The following is a 19,067-nucleotide window of genomic DNA, read 5'->3' as shown; positions in this document are numbered from 1 at the left end:
TTTGTGTTAATTCACACTGTAGCTTATGCTTGTGGGCTGGCTAGGCAAAAAACAAACTAATGGAAATGTAAAATAAATAGGGATAGTCCTACTCATATAGCAGTAGAAATTCACTATGATTTTAAACAGTACATGGTCTATTTATTTATCTTTACAGGGCAAGTATGCATTTATTCATCATTTATTTATCACCAATTTGTACTTAAAACAGATGCCCAATGTCCTCCCAAAGCAATATCCATTATTTTAAATTATTTAAATTTCACATTTCAGAGGGTTCATTTGGTAAAACAAAAATATGACAAATAAACATAAAAAATATCACTCTATGCTTTAGTGTTGTCTGAGGAAGACTTGATTCTTTACAATCCGCCACCAATATTTAATCTGAACATTTTTGTGAACTAAATGAATCTCTAATCATCATTACAAATAAGTTGAAAAATTCCCCTGTGCATATTGTATCCGTAAACCATAAATAATAAACCATAAACCATCTGTAAACCGTAAACCAATGTGGGCTAAATATGCTTGATCAGGTATGGTATTCAACCATGCACAGGTCAGACTAGCACACATATGCAAGGTATTTTGGACAGATTGTGTAATTTTATCTAGCCCTATATGAATGGTTTTCAATCCAGTTCAATTGTGTTTGTTTATATAGCACCGACAACAATGAGTATTTGCCTAAAAGCACAGTGAGAATGTACTTTACAAGGCAGCTCTGGCCAAGCTCATCACCAAACAGCATGATCTACCTCGATCACTTTCTCTTTCTCTCTCTCTCTCTCTCTCTCTGTGTGCATGTACATGTGTATGTGCGCGTGTGTGTATGCATGACCAATCATGTGACATAACCCTCCAAAGCACAATACAAACACCACAGGAAACACAGACAGCTAACAGAAACAGGAGTGCTCTACTCATATTCTGAGACATCTCTTGATGTATACTCATGAATCCTTTCAGCGCTCTCTCTTTCTCTTTCTCTCTCTCTCTCTCTCTCCCTCGTCTCTGTTCTTTGTGGGCAATCTGTGTGTGACAGACACAACGACCTGGCTGTGTGCAAACAGTCCTAACCATGTAGGAGGAGCCCAGAGCTAGCCTGCTAGGGAGAGTAAGGAGGCTAATCGTCATTATCATCCCTGCTGCCGCGGCTCTCACAGGGTCCTGGCTGTTTACAGCCCCTATGCCCACCCAGCTGTCAATCTCTGTGTCACCCAAAGGGCTTGAAGAGGCAGCATTCGTGAGAAGAACCTCTATATTCTAATTACAGGCAATGCTGGTTGAGACATAGACATCACAGCAGTGGTGGTTGGGTGCTAAATGCTAGGAGGGTATTCATGGTAAGAGTGTACCAAACAAACAAAAACAAAAAAAGGCTTAGGCTATTTTTGTACCCAAAAGCCATATAAAACATCATACAATGACTTTCTTGGGTTGTTTTAAAATTGTAGGCGATAAAACACCTTACAGTTCAGCACGTAACTGCATAAAGAATATACTTTAACTTTTTAAAATTGCTGCAGTGCACCAGCAAAAAAGAACAAATACTGTGCTCCCAATACCTACTTAGCACTGTATAGATTTTAGGGTACGGTACAGGAGACTTTTCTCTCAGGCTCTCAAGTATGCAGAAGTATTCCCCGAGGACAGCTATTGAGTTTATGCCTTCTGCTGTTTACTGGAAGAGGCCCAGAAAGGAACACAGAAATACTCCTGAGTCCTAAGGAAGGAGGGGAAAAAATGGAATACTATGTTAGCTACTTCTCACTGTGACAAAGGGGCTTCGGCAACCAAATAGCACTTCAGTCCATTTGCTGCCTCATAATCCTTGAGATTGGAACACAGCAACTGCTTCAGGAATTTATGGCTCTTGCCAGAATCTGCAATTGTATTCCAGTAAAACCCTATTTCAACATCAACCCTCAGCCTATGTTTTCTTTTTTGTTTTTCTTTTGTATTGTTTTCTTTGGTACCATTTTTTTCTTTAAAAAAAAAGAAATCTGTTTTCCTTTCCTTTTTTCCCCCCACCTCCTCCCAGACACTGATTGTTTGTAATTGGCAAGCTGGTGTGGATGCATGCAGAAGAGCATGTCTCGATGTGTGTCTGCAGGAGCCGTGAACTCTGGCTAACTTTCTCCACTGAGACGGAGGCAATTACACACAGAGCTGCCCTCTCTCCTGACTCTATACTTTGGCACAAAGACCCTCGCCGTGTTGCCATAAAAACACGAGGAGGCTTGGAACATGCTCCATACTGGCAGCTTATCATCCAGCTACCACCTTCGGTCATAAGGACAGATATCCGGTATTGGTGTAAAACCAGAAATTAGATCATTAAAATAAATACTTATTTTTAGAGACACTGGTGTGAATGTGAAACTTTTAGATCAGATCCACTGAGGCACATGTCCTATTGCCTGTTTTCTGCATGAAGCACAACAGCATGAGCTAGGCCTGGAGTCATTATAATAATGGTATTAATCAGATGTTCAGTGAACCTCTCACCCTCCCCAACCCCCACCACTCCGACTCGAAGGACCAGATGGAAAAACAACCAAGTGTGGCTGCTGCCTGGCCTGTGCTGAAGGCGGCTCGGGCCAGACCATGCTCAGCTAACAGAGCTCCAAAGCTCACAAAGGGAAACAGAGAGAGAGAAAAAACCCTCAAATATTAAATGTCTCACTTAATGGTGATTTATCATGTCCTTGTGCAGACGTCATGTCATTGAGCTGCTTGTTGCCATATTTACGAACCCCAAGCCCATTTCCTGTTTCTCTGTAAAGCCTTTTAGATGAGGAAAGGAGAGAACAGTCCATTCTGTTGGCAAATGGTACCAATGTGAAGCACATAGAGAAGGGGACAAGGGAAAACTGATCAAGATTAGGTTTGAGTTCAAATCATGTCATGTATTAGAAGCAGAAGAGGTGGCAGGGAGGGGTGTGTCTGTTTTTATTTAAAAGAGCTTTTTCATGTTACTGTGTGGGTTGATTTTAGAAGCTTTTTTATTCTCCTTTTAAACATTTCCCGATTGATCTTTCTGGTGTTAGTTTTACTTGAAACGCACGCACACAACTTGCCTCTGGAGATAATCACCCGGGGACGAAAATGAGCTAAAAGAAAAAAAAACATCCATGAAATATCCAGAACAGACAATATACACAGACGGAAGACAGACAAATAAATATCAGAGGGACTTTTCAAGGGAAGTGACATCGGCACACTTGTGAGGATGCTTTCCAGAACAACGCTGCCTGCCAAATACTCCCTCAAGCACAAACACAAATTTACAGATCTGACCTGGCTGGCCACCTGCCTCATGAGACATCCCCTCTCTGGGGATCTATCGCACTCTCAAGTCCCAAAGTGACCTCAAAATATTTACTTGCACTGTTCCTTAGCATCTCCTTTTCTCAGATAATTTATCTGGATCTGAATTTAACTAATTTCTTTTAGCTATTTTTTTTTAATTTTTTATCAAAAGCACATTAATCAAGAGCAATCAGAAAGTTAACATATTCTTACCAAACTATATTGGCTCATTCTTTGTTGCGTGCAAGAAATTGGGGGATGGTAAGAAACAAACAGTAATGGCAAAGCGCTTGAAAAGAGTGCTGCGTTCTTTAAGTCTAAGAGCTGTGGTACGTGATGCAGAAATGGGTTGATATTGCCAGAGCAACAGTGGAGGCCCCTGAGTGAGGCGCTGAGGTACGTGCTGGCTGACTGAGGCGCTGGTCGAGAGGATAAGGTGCGTGCTTACTGAATGACTAGTGCCAGACAAATGAGAACAAACAGATGCAGGCTTGCAGCCATTCCTTCGTCTCTCCGTTGAACTCTTGACCACTTCTTCAGTCCCTGCTCTCCGTTATCCCCACTTCACTCACTCGCTCACTCTGTAACTCTTTCACCTCACCCACTCTCACTCACTAACTTCCTCATTCACTCATGCCCCCTCACTCACTCACTCTACTCTTTCCCTCCTTACATTATCCATTATTCATTATTCACGTTTTATGTTTCCCCACTCTTCCCCATATCTTCACCAATTCACCTCTCCTCCCTCCCTCTGTTGGAACCTCCCCACCCCCTCACTCCCCTCCCTCTTTCACACTCATGTTTTTATCCTTCTCTCCATTTCACCTACCCTTTACCCTTTTCGTCTTCTCCTCTCCTGCTGTTACTGCACCCTCTGTCATACCTGCCAGGTTGTCGATCTCCTTCTCCTGCAGTAGGCTGACGGCATCGTCGTCTCCCTCTAGCATGAGCTCCGTCTCTTGGTTCTGGCTCACCACAGCTTGGCTGCGGAAGCCCTTCTTGGCCTTCACCCCCTCATCCTCCTCCGAGCCTGCAGGGGGAGACAAGCACAGATGAGGGACAATCATGCATGGTGTATTGATAGAGGAAAATGAAATGGGATAATGCTTGGATGATGAATGGATATTGTTGGGATTTTTAAAATCCCTGAGTAACAAAACAATATTGAGGTGTACACTGTCATACATGTATTAATTTTCTGTAATTTTCTGAATTGTGGCAATTTGAGAATTTTCTGACTATCAATTTCAATGTGTTTCATCTAGTTAGCATGATGTAAATTCATCACTATTTATATTTATAAGTATATCTTTTTTTTGGGGGGGGGGGGCTTATACCTTTAATCAGATAGGACCGTGGAGAATGACAGGAAGTAAGTGGGAGAGAGAGTGAGGGTGGGATCCGAAAAGGACCACGGGGCGGGAATCGAACCTGGGTCACCGGCGTACGGTGCAAGTGCCCCATCCACTCAGGCCCCAGGCCAATACATCACTATTTTAAGTTCCCACCTATTGTTGGAAAAAATAATCTCTAATGAAACAGATTGTTTTTTCTATTCTGGTAAACAGATTTTTCTTCAAATGTCATCATCAAATGTCAACACCATGACTTATAATTATCTTAGTGTGTGGCTATGGAGCCTTCACAAGTACATTATGAGCTTGGTGTTATGTTTATGTGACAAATTAAAAGTAATGCATGTTTCGGTTTACGAAACAATGGACGGAGGTATGGCTACAGGCTCTGTCATATATCTCATTGTCACAGCCTTAAATAACAATGCCACATGACACTGTTCAGAAACCAGTCATTAACTTCGACTGGTTGCCTCAACTTTATGTGCCATGTGTACCACGTTTAAGGCAGACTGAGAAAGGCCTTGTGACAGAAGTATCAAATGCTAATCTGTGTTTAGCATCGCGTGTAGCCTTGAATAGGCAATATCCAGCCATAAAATGCATGTGATTGGGCATCTGAGCCTCCTTTCATGCAGTCTGACACCAACCCACAACATACTGTCATAGCGTCTGACTCCACATTTTACTCCATAAGCATTTGTGTCAGGAGTCATAACTGCAAACACACAAGCACTTGAGTGCTCGTTTCCGATCGCAGACATCACAAAAAATCTTTTTAGCCTTTTGTTTATTGTACAAGGGCCTCCTGATGAAACATTTCATCATTGGCTTTTTCCTCCTTTAGAAGCGCCCACAACAAAGGGTTGCGAATCTGTCCTCGGCTCACAGCCTATTAAGCATAGCGGAAGCCGTTTTCCACTGTGTGCAGATGAGAATGAGATTGAACAGACAGTACAATTAGGGAGACTGCGGCGACCGACGAAAGCTCATCATTCGCCAGAACCCAAGCCAAATGAAAAATGACTGGAAAGGGTGTAGCCACCGTTCCAAAGAGAAAGAGACAGAAAAGTGTAGAGAGAGAGAGAGAGAGCGAGAGAGAGGGAAGAAGAGAGAAAAAAGAAATATTCTCAGAGAAGAATTCATCAGCTTTAATTACCCACAATCCCCAGGAAGGGCTGCCACACGCCATTGCTCTCGCGCAACAAGGAGACGTCGATGTGGATCGTTTCCTCTTTAAGGTCACTTTCGCTGAGAAGAACTAAAGCGGAACACGCCAACACACAGAACAACAGGAGGAAGACGACACATCAGGGGGGTGGTGGTGGCGGAGTTTGACGTGCATTTGACGTGTTCTCTCTCTGCAAACTGTTTCATGTGCATCACAAACACTCCCTGAGGAATATGCAATGTGGAGAGGTCACATAACAGTCTGAAATCCAGCTACATCTTTTCTTAGTGTTTATGTGAGTGTATGAACAGTATTGTTGTTTGCATATACACATCCATACACACACACACGTGTGTGTGTGTGTGTGTGTGTGTGTGTGTGTGTGTGCCTGCAATTGGATGTACATGTAAGTACATGCGTGCTGTGGATGTATGAATACGTGTACACACATGTTTATGTGTGTGTAGGTATGTACTCGTACTGATTAATTTCCATGTTTGAGAGGGAGTGTGTGAGTTTTTGTGTGTACTTATGAGTGTGTCCTGCTCAGTGTCATATCACCTGGGCTTTCATCAGCCCAGAGGAAGAAGTCTGAACGTGTATCGGAAATGAGCGCCTCGAAGTGGGCTAGTGAGGCAAGAGGCCTTCGGACATCAAAGCGAACAAAGCGAAACTCCAAACCATAATTCAGTCAGTCGTCATTATCCCACCATTACTAAATAAGGCTCCACTCCGTAATCTCAGCCTCTGTTTTCGCCTGGTCTTGATTGGCCAGCACCGGGCGGGTAGCGGGGGCCACGGTTGAGACCTGACCAGACAAAATAAACCCTCGCTGATTTGAGGCTGGGAAAACGGCCCGCATCAATAAAGGCAGAGAAAACGACCTGTCAGGGCCAGGGACATTCGTCCATGAATCAATTGAGTCTCCGTTAAGAGTGAAGAAAGAACAACATCACAAAAGGAAAATAATGAAATAAAAAGAGAAAATGGAGTGAGCTATAAATGATGGGGCCGAGCGCGGGCAGAGGGCCCAGAGACGCGCGAGGACGGGAGTGGCCGTTCTCTCTCGTGACTGATGGGCGGCAGCGCTCTGGGATGCTCTCCAATCAAAGGGCCTCGTGTGAAATGGCTTGCTATTTGTCAACATTAAGGGCAGAGACCTCGTGAAGAGGTGTGCTGCTCGGTCGGCTGGTAGGTCAGTCAATGGGCTTCATTAAAACAACATTATATCCGCGCATTTTGCTCAGTCTATTTTAAAATCTTTAATGTGATAAGTTACAGTAATTAAAACTGCTTCAAAATTGAATTTGTTGCAACACAAAGTAGCACCTAACATATCAAGCGTTATTGTTATTATTATTTTTTTGTCTGTTTACTTATTTTCATGGAGGAGGCGATTGGGCTCATATGCCAAAACAATTAACTTTTGACTGATGGCTGTTGGCTAAAAATTATTACAACATCTAAAATCCAGCGAAAGAAATATGTATTCCTGTTATGGTGAAGAGCAGAGAACCAATATATAATGTATATGCTGAGATTAGATAAAGTGTTGCCTATTTTAAGAAACATTAATATTATACTATAAATTCACCAGGTTTGCCCAGATAGTTGTCCTACCATCCTACCTTTTAATAACTAAACACATCACAACTAAAACACTATCATCTGTGTCCATCTGGTTATAAAAAAAAACCCCAATCAAATCCCAATAATAGGATTACATGACTCAAGCACAGTTTTGGCGTAACTTTCTGTGAACACGAGTGAATGAAGGGCTGTGCTGGGAGGTCTGTCAACACTTCCTAGTTCCACACACTTGGATTACAAGGACTTCTTCCGCATAATGTAATTAATTATACGAAGGCTTGGAGTAAAAACAGCCAAACGGAAAATAGCAATCAAATAGCAGTTGGTCTCCACTGGCGCATAAAATTCTCTCTCCTTCCCTCTCTCTATACATATGTGAGAGAGAAAAGTCATTTTCATTGTGTGTTGCGACAGATCACTAATCAAATGAGATTGTGAATTCTGAGCACTAGTGAAGCTGTTCCTTAACATCATGTGTACAATAACACATTTATTCACAATATATTGTAGAGTTGTGATGTATATTTATATCACTGACATAATACACACCAATATAGAGCTTCATGAAGAGTATAACAGTTATGGAAATAAATGTCACAGACTTCACAAGGGGGGAAAACTTTGGAGACGTTTTCCGTGATCTTTTATGGTAATGTTTTTTTCTACCTCCACCGCAGGGATAAATCCACTCAGGGGGTGTTGCCTTCATGGGGTTGAGTGAAGCTACGGTGGAGCCGACTCTGCGGTCAGGCAGGGGGGCTACAGGGGCAGAAATATGTGGCCGTTCGGTAGTTCTAAAGTTCTAATGTGGTACAGATAAGCGCTGAAAAGCGAGCAGAGGGTCTCGGCTCCCACAGCCCCCCAGGTTACTGCCAAGGGTCTGCGTTTTATATATAATCACGGCATCGGTGGGGTAGCTCTAGGGCAAAAGCTCGACACTTTTACGACCATGCTGGAGTCAAGGAGCGTGAGCTTTTTTTGGTCTCATAAGTATTAAAAGAGCGAGTCCCCCTTGCTCCCCCACCGTTTTTATGTCTTTAAAAAACGGCACAAAGAGATCTATGGCGTGATGTTTTTTGTTAAGCGCCAAGTGAGAGCCATATTCATGTTCTGTTCGACCATGAAACTTGCGGAGGTGGGGGGGGGGGTGGACTCTGGAATGAACGATGTTGGACTCCCTCCAAAAAAATAATACGCCCAAGAAAACGTTTCACTCCTGACTTATATTACTGTATTTTTATATTTCAGTCATGGAAAACAGTTGTGGTGTGAGTTTTGTGTCATACACGGAAGTGCGCCAAGTTATATCGGCGCTTCGTTCCACTGATGATTTGGGGAAAGCGTAAGAGTGCGAAACGTAAGACGCGCCTCTTCTGCACGACCCGTTGATGGCGTCCATTTTGCAGTCGGCTTCTCCCTCCTCCGCCTGCTGCGCGGCACCACCAGGGCCACGCCTCGTGCAATGAAATCAGAATCATGCGCTCAGGCTCGCGCTGCTGTTGTAATAGTTTCAATCTGCGGCGCGAGAGAAAAGGCAGAGACTCTGGGAATGCTGATCTAGTAATCCGGGGGAACCCGGGACGGCTGATGGTTCTCCCACCCCCACCCCCACCCCCCCACACACACACACCCACCCCAGCCCTGCCTGTCGTCTCCCTCCTGATCCCTTGGATCAGACCGGCCCGGTTCCAGATGGATGGGGTCCTGCCGGGTCGGCTGCCGTGTATCGGAAGGCAGCACCCCGTGCCAACAGCCAGCCATCCTCCCTTTTCATCCCCTCGGATCTGTTACGATGACGGCCTGGGCTAGCTCTCCGTTTTACTTTAAGCCTGCGTAGGTATCGAAGGATTAGAACGAGTGACAAACCCCCCCCCCCCCCCCTCCTCCTCCTTCCTGCCCCACTCCCAACAGAAAAGAGCCTTTCTCCCCTTCCCAGGGATAACTGAGAGCGAGCGACTCTCCACTCCTCCGCGCCCTCCTCCACCTCCCTGTCCCACCCCTCTCCCCATCCTCCCACACTTCTGCCTCAGTGGGACCAGCATTCCTGGTGATAAAGACTATATGCGAAAGCTAGGCTAGGGTTAGCACAGCAGGAGGTAGCCCTGACCTAACATTCACAAGAGTAAATCATGCGGACGTCAGAGGTGCTCAGCTACAAATTTAAAGGGATGGTTCTCTTTTATATTCTAAAAGCAGCAACCCATTACTGTTATACGATGCATTGCAACCCATTACTGTTATACGATGAATGCCATGGGAAAAATGTGGAATATTAGAGGGCATGTGCTTCGCATGGGCGCCGGTAGTAAAACTCCATTATAAATACAGGCTACTATATAGGCTACTGGGACATTAAAAGAAGGGGCCAGTGTGCATGCAGCAGATCTTTACAGCCATTTTGCTATACAATCATTTAAGAACTCCAAAAGACAACTTTTAGCCATTGTCGTGTGCTGAAATGGATCGACACCTTGCGCTATTAAAGAACAAATCCAATTTAACCAAAAGGACCTGACTCAGGAGCCCATAAAATTACTGCCACTGTTACTGCTAATGCTGTGACTTTACAGTGCTACAACCTGCAGCCGAGCAGAACGGGTTTGGCACCGAGGGACGCACTGGCCCGCGTTCCAACTCCGTACCAAGCACTGCACTGGTTCTCCTTATTCTCTCCTTTCTCTCTCTCTCTCTCTCTCTAGCTCTCTGCATAGTCAGTATGGCTCCCTCTCTGTAGGGTCTTGCATAGTCTGCATGTCTCTCTTTGTATCTCTCTATATTCTGTCTGTCTCTCTCTGTGTGTCTTTCTCTCTCAGTATAATGAACCATAAAGATCTTTGTCCAGACTTGGCCCCAGAGTGCAGCCGGGTCAGGCGTGGAGCGGCTAACCTGGAATGAGGCAGCAAGGACACCTGGAGGTAAAACAGGCCGTTAAAGACTGGGATCAATATTAACGTGACTTCCATTTCATGGCTGCCCAATTCCAATCAGCTAACAATATACTTGGATTGTGTCTGGCGCCAGGGAGTAACGGCTGAGGTTTCTACGTGTGCATACTCACACACTCACACACACACACACACACACACACACACACACACACACACACACACACACACACACACACACACACACACACACACACACACACACACACACACAGAGTGTGCTCGTTATGTTGTCAGGATTGCTAATAGACAGCACAGGGAGAGCTGCCCTTTCCTGAAACCACACAAACAGAGAAAAACAGTCTGAGCTCCAAAAGTACTTGAAATGGAATTGGAGCTGAACACGCTATTGATCCAGAGTTCTGATTCACATTGAGCTTGTTTTTTTTTTCCTTTACTTTTTACAAAAATTACAGTGGGATTCTAGCATGCAATATTTTTACTTTGAAAGGCTATCCAGTTCAGGCTCACATTCAACATAATAAACTTAATATGACATTTAGTCAAAGTGATTGAATAAACAGTAACATGATTGTCTGAAGTTCCAGGTGGTTATTTTCTTGCATTTAAATAGCACATGTTAACGTGGGAATGCGCACCGGCTGAATCCTGTTGTCTCGAGTGTTTCACGATGCTGTCAACTTTAAAAGAACCCAGCCTCACTTGAACAAACTTACGGGGGAAAAAAAAAACTTAATTGCAAAAAAAGCACAAAAGAATTTCCCCATCCTCCTCTATGTGCTGTAGTATACCTGCTCTTTCCCCCATACTCTATAAAGACGCTAGTGGATGAATGACCTGTCGAACTGATACCGACCCCTGCTGCTGATCCAAACCTCCAGGCTCCCGCCCTTTGCTCCACGGTGAGACTCACCACACCACTACCTCCCATGTGGACGTCTTTGAGGGTCGGCATCACCGTATCGCTAACAAGCTAACTGCCTCATCCACTCTGCCTGGCAGAAGATAAAGTTTTGAAAAGGGAGGCTAATAAACCCCCCACTCCCCACGGCTGACCCCTTCGTTACACGGGTTATCTGCTAATGGCTCCCCCTAACCTATTAATGACACATCCTATTTAGATGACGGAGATGCTACCGCGCGCGGCCCGACCGTCTGTGGGGCTTCCAACAACCATTAGTGTCATTCTCTACACAAGTGCAGAACTAACGATACAGCACAGGAATGCAAGGGAAGGAGTGAAGCTACACCCGCTACTGCTGTTCCACAACACGCAGATAGGCCCCTCGGAGGAGACAGAACGAGGGATAGAGGGGAGGAGAGGGGAGATGCTGCTCTCCTTCATCCTTTCATCCCTCCACAACCCCCCAGCGGGTGGAGGAGTGGGAGCAGATTCGGTGTGCGCGGAGGCGGAGGCCGATGCCTTTCACATGACAAGCGTATGTATTATTCTACTCATTAGGGGCTCCTCGAGGCCACGACACTTCAACAAGTCCTCAATCACGCGGGCTGACAGATCCTCCGAGATGCGCACACAGCCAGGCAAGGACACGCAGAGAGAGGGGGTTGAGATAAAACACACTATAGAGAGTATATGTGTGTGTGTGTGTGTGTGCGTGTGTTTAGATATGTATTACATGAACATGCCTAGTTTGGTTTCAAATGGATTACTGCTCCAAGGAGTATGACTACAAGGACACAAGGAGAAGTTTTGCTGTTCTATTGAATTTCCGAGCGAGCGAGCTGGTGACACGGCTGGATGAATGGGAGGAGATGTGAAACAGGACAGACCAACAGCAGCAGCCCAAAGCCTGCTGGTCTGGTCTGGAGGTGGGCCAGGGGCGGGCCAGGACTGATCCAGGTTCAGCTGTTGGCACAGAGGGATGTGTGGGTGGTTGGTCATTATTGTGCCTGTGACAGGAACAGGGGCCACCTGCAGTTGACTGGCCAGCTGGTATATATGACTTCTGGGTGTGGGAGTGTGTGTGTGTGTGTGTGAGTGTGAGTGTGTGTGTGTGTGTGTGTGTGTGTGTGTGTGTGTGTGTGTGTGTGTGTGTGTGTGTGCTTGTGTGTGTGTGTGTGTGTGTGTGTGTGTGTGTGTGTGTGTGTGTGTGTGTGCTTGTGTGTGTCTGTGTGTGTGTGTGTGTGTGTGTGTGTGTGTTTGCCATGCTGGTCCTGCTCTACAGCTGGCAGTGACATGACCCAGAGTGTGGCCATCTGACATGTCCAGCCCTAGAAACCGTTATTCTCATAAGGCCAAAGGTACACAAACATGCACACCATACACACAATAACACACACACACACACACACACACACACACTGGCTTCAGAACACAGCAGGAGTCACCTTAGCAACATGGGGCAGAAAGATCACGCAACCTACCAGGGGCTTTGACACCGGGCCAACTGAATGGCATATAGAGACAGATCCCCAGACTACTGCATTCCCCGCCTCCATATTGTTCTGAACACAAATCTGCACACCTTTTGTACATATTTATACATTTGTGCATACATTTTAATGCTACTTGTTTCAATTAATTAATATATACCTTATGTATTTATTTAATATTAAACAAAGGCTACTGCGTGCATAGCACAAGTACTCTTTGTCTATGCATTGCTCCCATTGTTTATAGGAGGATTTAAGTATCCAAACCAGCACAGAAAGGAGGCAGCCATTTTATGACAGCTCAGATCAATAAGACTTTCCTGTGCTCACTCTCTCATAGTCTGCCCCCCCTGTTCAATTACTGCACTAGGGGAGGGGAGCCTGGAGTGTGTAATAGTATCGAACCACGTCCTTTTAAAGGCAGTGGTGCATGACGCCTAGTGAGGATCGACAGCGCCGAGAGGGCAACACTGCTAAGATGAAACGGGTCAGCTGGGGAGGGGGGGGGGGGTAAAGTTTTGCAGATTGCAAAGCTGAAACAATAAAATGAAGGCTATCAATTTGTGCCGACTCCAAGTGGGAGAGAGAATGGAGGTGGGGTGGGGTGTTGGGGGGGGGGGGGGGGTATAGGGAGACTGAGAGGGGAAGGGGGGGGGGGGGCGGTTTAGAAAGAGAGAGAAAGGGAAAAAACCCTGTAAAGTTGGACATGTCATGTTCAATTGACAAGGTTCATAAATATGCCAACAGTAAATGAAAGGACAGCGATCCTCTCTCTCTCTCTCTCTCTCTCTCTCTCTCTCTCTCTCGAGTGCTGTCCTGCCTAATGGCCAACAGAGAAGGGCTACAGACAGGAGAATTCTTTGGACTGTTCTCACAGTCTCTTGGCAAAAGTAGCGAGACTCTGATGTCATCATGTTTGGGGGAAATAAAGAAAAAAAAAATCGGGGAAGTACGTCGGAATGAGGGGTGGGCGACCGCCATTTTGCGTGGGCGCGGTCAGCATCAACCTCTTCCTTCTGACGGGTGTGTCACTTACCATAGTCCTCCAGCGATTTGCAAGTGATATCCAGATGGGTGGAACCGAAGGCATTGCGCACAAATCTCCGCCTTCTACGCAGGTCATCCTCCCAGTAATCCAGACGCCAGAAGTCATGCAGCTGACTGCAAGAGGAGAGAGAAAAAGAGAGAGAGAGAGAGGATGGGAGAGGGGCAGAGGGGAAAAGAGAGAGGGAGAGAAAGAAAGAGAAAGAAACAGAGAACAGAAAATGAGTGAAGGAGAGAAGCAGCCAAAGCTACACTTCACACAAAACCACATGTAAACACATGCGAGTCATGCACATCATTGTAGCACATCAAAAGAGGGCTGGCCATAAGAATAGAAGTGGAATGGGTGAAAGTGCTCGGTCTTCCTTGTGCCGTGAGAGAGTAACATAAATCAGTAATTACAACAAACCAGTAATCACAGCAGTGTGATACAACGGTTACACACACACACACACACACACACACACACACACACACACACACACACACAAAACTACCTCTAACAACACCCCCCCCCCCCCCCCCTTGCCTTCCCAAAACGCCCCCCCCAATTCCTCCTCCAACACCCTGGACCCCCTGTGCGGTGGCAGCAATGCCCCCTCTGGCCTCCTGTGCACACATAAATTACACCAGGTCCCATTAACAAATACGGGATCAAATTACAAGCATAAATGGCACAGCTTGCCTCCCTATTTTACTGTGTTTTTTAACAAGTCCTGTAAATCAAAAGGCAGGACCCTCGATGCAGACAGCGTGCGGTTTAATGATGTGGGCTAGAGTGTGTGTGTGTGTGTGTGTTGGGGGGAGAGTAGTACTGCGGTTGAGGCCCAGGGCCATAAAAACCTTTGGGCAGCCTCACCGGTCCCCTCCTGGTGCGTACGCCGTGCCGTGATTAAAATAATGCGATGAAATATTCATCGCAATGATTCCCGAAGCCCCCTGAAGCAACCAAAAAAGAAAATTGCTTTTTTATTCATTATTAATAACTGAATTAAGGTTGTAAAAGACAAAAAAGAAAGGGTTAAACAAAGAAAAGGAAGAAAAGCAGGGAAGAAGATTGAGGGAAAAAACACAGCTCTGGCATGTGGTAACCATCTTTGTAAATGATTTCAACGTCAGCGAAGACCTGGGATAATTTTATTGCTGGCGGCTAATGCGAACCATTAAGAGCGGAGGACTGGAGCATCAGGTTACTAAGTGCTGCGCGTTTCAAGTGGGCCCGGCGCTGGATGGCTTTCAAAGGGCGGCGCAGCCGCGCAGGAAAGAGAAAGCCCAGAGTCGCACGGACACTCCTTTACTCGCCTGACCATCTGGGGATACGCAAGAGGAGGGTGATGACAGGGGTAATTGGGATGGTGGATGACAGTATGGATGGTGTGTGTGTGTGTGTGTGTGTGTGTGTGTGTGTGTGTGTGTGTGTTTAATAAGCCATAGATTTAGGCAGTGTGGTGTATGTGTGTGTGTGTGAGTGTGTGTGTGAGAGAGAGAGAGACTGAATATTGACTGCATTACGTTATGTTATTTCCATTTATATTTTTCTTTACTTATGATCCGTTGCCCACTGGGGCCAACAAGATTTTCTTTCTCAAAAATAGACATAGATGAACACATGGTCCACCCATAAATACACCCATCACACAGAGACAACACAGAGAGTGAATTTTAAAAAAAAGTGAACTTAACAAAAACAATCCAGCGGAGCCCATCACTGGATAATATCAGGAAACCGTTACAATAACAACTGCATTCCACCCCCAGATGTGGCACAGTGTTCGCGGGATGCCGTCTTTGGCTCCTGGCGGTGGGGGTTTGATTGTATGTCTCTCTCTCTCTCTCTGCTGTGCCTCTGTAATAGCGGGGCCGTCTAAACAGATTAAAGTGTTACGGGGGGATCACATCTCTAACGGGTAGCCCCCCCCCCCCCCCCCCCCCCGACCGGCCCCCGCTCTCCGCGCGTGAATATAATATCTACAAATGTCAGAAATCAAGAGGCTCTGGAGACTAAGGTTGCCTCTGACAGTGATGAGAGCTCAGTCTTAGTTTAGCATCAATCAAAACTGCACAGGCGAGCTGTCTGTGTGTGTGTGTGTGTGTGTGTGTGTGTGTGTCCTTGTGGGAAAGCTGTGTATGCATATGTGTGTGTGTGGATTTGCATGTGTCTGTGCATGTATATTAGACACAGAGAGAGGCAGATAGAGAGAGAGAGATGAGTGACTCGTGAGCCTGTGTGTGTGTGTGTGTGTGTGTGTGTGTGTGTGTGTGTGCGCGCAGGTCTGTGTATTTGAAGGACGTCTGTTTGCGTACACGAGCCAATGCCAAAAGTTCATCACGCAACCTTGGAATGAAAGGCAGCATGAAACGCCTGGAGCTTGTCCCCTGTCAATCTCACCGCTCCACCCCGACTCCCCTGACTACATCAGCCCTCCTCCACCCTCCCTCCCCAAAAGAGAGACCTCAGAAGCGCTGAAAGGCGAAACCCACGTAAACGATATTGTAAACGCCAAGATTACACCGTGAAAGAAGGAAAAAAAAATGCAAATCCGACCGATAGCGAACAGAGCAGGAGAAAGGGAGAAGGGGTAGAGATTAAGATTATAACCCCCAAATCTGGCAGCGCAACGGCTCGCGGAGCGGCATACTGGGGGAATCCTGCGGCTTCTTGAAGATTGCCCTGCACAGAGAGCGTGTCCTCAGTGCACATGAAGCATGTGATCCGCACCAGCCTCCCATCAGCCTCATCCGCACACGTCATAAACGTCCACGCATTCCAAACTCTCTGACAAAACCAAAAACTAAAAAAAGGGAAATGGCGCAAGTGAATGGGTAAATAAACTGAGGGAACTTAGTCGTCAACATTTTGATATCTTTCCCCCCCCCCACATCAACCCCGACCCTTATCCGGGGCCCCTTTCATATGCTTTCACTTCGACGGCGGTTTTTCGGCTAGAGATGGTGCAGGGGGAACCGGTGACACTCAACACCCCTGCGGTGGGCGAAGCCCGTTCCAGTCCGGATGTGTGCCGTAGTGCTGCCAGTGGCATGATGAGAGGGGTCTCAGCAGGCAGGGTGGTCCTCAGATTTGCTCTATGGCCTAAGTAGAAGTAGCAGTAGTAGGGTAGTAGTAGGGTGGGTAGAAAAAAAAAGCCCTGCAATTTACGGGGCCAGTGAGGGCCAATACGTGATCTGCTATCATGTCCGCCGTCCTTAGAGAACTGCAACCACGTAGAGGAGATGTTGAAAGTTCGCTACATATTTACAGCAGATCTATTACAGTAACCATATCGTGTTGTCTGACTTTTGTTTCTATTGTCATGTTTATTGATTTCCTTTTCATCTCGACAAGGCCTTCTCCTGTTCTCCGACTAACCCTTCAAAACTGTAAGACGAAACCCCTCAACCGTGTGAGAATCATTCCCCTGAACATTTTCTCCGAGCAGTTTAACACCTCATCTGAACCTTAAAGTTGGATCTGATCTCAGCCCATTTCCCACCTTTTCGAAAGATGCCTCGGTCGGTTTCTGGATTTGCCTTCGTTCCATTTCATACTGAGCGGCGCCTGCGATGGAGTGATACTGAGGGAAGTCCATCTAATCTGCTGTCACCTATTCAGGTTTCCCTGCCTCAGACCAGGCGTGACCTGAAGGGGCCGCAGAGCTGCAGCTGTGGACCGTAGAGTGTGAAAGCACCCGGCGAGAGGACCACAGAGCCAGATGCTGTGGTCGGCTCTGAACGAGGGAGGAAGAAAGGAAAAGAAAGAGCCAGAAAAAGAGAAAGAGAGAGCGAGGAAATGTGTGTGTGTGTGTGTGTGTGTGTGTATGTGTGTGTGTGTGTGTGTGTGTGTGTGGGGGGGGGGGGGTGTAGGTGGAGGGAGAGAGACCACAGGTAGTGGCTTTGCCGTATTCACAGGGGAGATATTTCCTTCAATCTTCTTTAATCAATGTGGTAAGCCATTAAGGAGCTATGAAGAATCCATTAATGTGAAGAATCAATAACTTGCTCAATGCGCTACACTACAGACAGGGTGTGATGCCACAGACCAGGCAAGACCTTTTGTTTTTAGGATGCATTTTTACTCACAACGTGGAAACAATGGGGGATAATCACTCACAGACGCAACGTGTGCTTCATGTTAACCATGCTTTTTTTTCATCGTTTTAAGCAAAAAAAGCCACATTTGTACATATCATCGTCCTCATGGAGCAAGGCCGCCGACAGCGTGTTCATCTCATGGCAATCACCGGGACGGAATTAGCCTCCCGAGCCTCCGCCTCCATCTCCCCCGGCGACTGCGCGTCTCCGTGACAGCCATAAAGGATGGAGGGAGGAGGGTCGCAGGGGCCCTGGAAAGCGGCTCAAATTTATTAGTCACAACAGCCATCAATCACCCAAATGGATTTCAAACTGCATTTTAAAAGCTAATTTTCTAGGGCAGATAACCCAAACTATCAGCTGGGAGACATGCCAGGGCATTATTTACAGGCCGACTTGTACACGCTCTTCTTTAAGTGTGCCATGATGAATGTGTTAAAACAAAGAATAGGAGGAAAAACGAGTCTCAGTTGTCCTTCCTCTAACATCCTCCAGTATATGGTGTGGGTGGTGTTTTTATGTGTGTGTGTGTGTGTGCGTGTGTGTCTGCGTGTAAGATTTAACACTTCCAGTCCATGGGGAATGTGCTTGGTTTATAAAAGGCAGTAAAAAAAACCCTTGAGGCTATGATTTAAGATAAACTAGTAAAGTGAAAAATAAAAGCTCAGATAACAATTTCATACCAAAATATAAGGCTTTTAGAGACAGGAAAAGTGGCCAACGAGTGTGTGTGTGGGGGGGGGGGGGATTCTGAGTTATATACAGCCTTTATATTGGCTTTGTAGAAAGCCATAGGGGTGATGTGACTGAGCACCTCCACTGCTGTGTGTGCGCCTCTGCAGTCACACTCTCGGGGCCCGTGAGAGTAGAGCGCTGCGAGAGACATGAATCCATTCCCAATCCATCCTTACACTCCACACAAGTGTACAGAGATGGACGAGACCAGGGCGAGGGTGGCCTTACTAGAGGGCTATCCTGTCACTCAGGCGCCAGAAGATTTCATCACTTGTCTACCAGTAATCCTTACTATGCAACAACACAGTGCACCGTTTAGTGCACTCACGGTGGTAACCAGCTATGAGATCACTGAGGTCCAGACCCCAGCAATGTTTTCATATTCACAAATTTTGAAGCTAAATACAGTTAATTACAATGTTATAGTATAAGTCCTTAGAGCGCTGTGTGTAATAAAGCTTC

General features: G+C 46.1%; 1 protein-coding gene across 7 annotated transcripts in view; it reads right to left on the bottom strand.

Moving 5' to 3' along the window:
- LOC121683409 (neurobeachin-like) overlaps positions 1-19,067 on the bottom strand; it is a 284,145-nt gene that overhangs the window by 87,071 nt on the left and 178,007 nt on the right. For all 7 annotated transcript variants that reach the window (XM_042063032.1, XM_042063026.1, XM_042063027.1 and 4 more), the window contains 3 exons: positions 13,774-13,898; positions 4,205-4,351; positions 3,087-3,119 (listed from right to left, as the gene is read on the bottom strand). In XM_042063032.1, the coding sequence (XP_041918966.1) occupies positions 3,087-3,119; positions 4,205-4,351; positions 13,774-13,898 (305 nt within the window). The remainder of the gene's footprint in view (positions 1-3,086; positions 3,120-4,204; positions 4,352-13,773; positions 13,899-19,067) is intronic.

The sequence above is a fragment of the Alosa sapidissima genome, chromosome 15 (genome assembly GCF_018492685.1).
Source record: "Alosa sapidissima isolate fAloSap1 chromosome 15, fAloSap1.pri, whole genome shotgun sequence".
NCBI lineage: Eukaryota > Metazoa > Chordata > Actinopteri > Clupeiformes > Clupeidae > Alosa > Alosa sapidissima.
The sequence above is the reverse complement of the archived record's forward strand: the minus strand, read 5'-3'. Positions and strand labels throughout refer to the sequence as shown.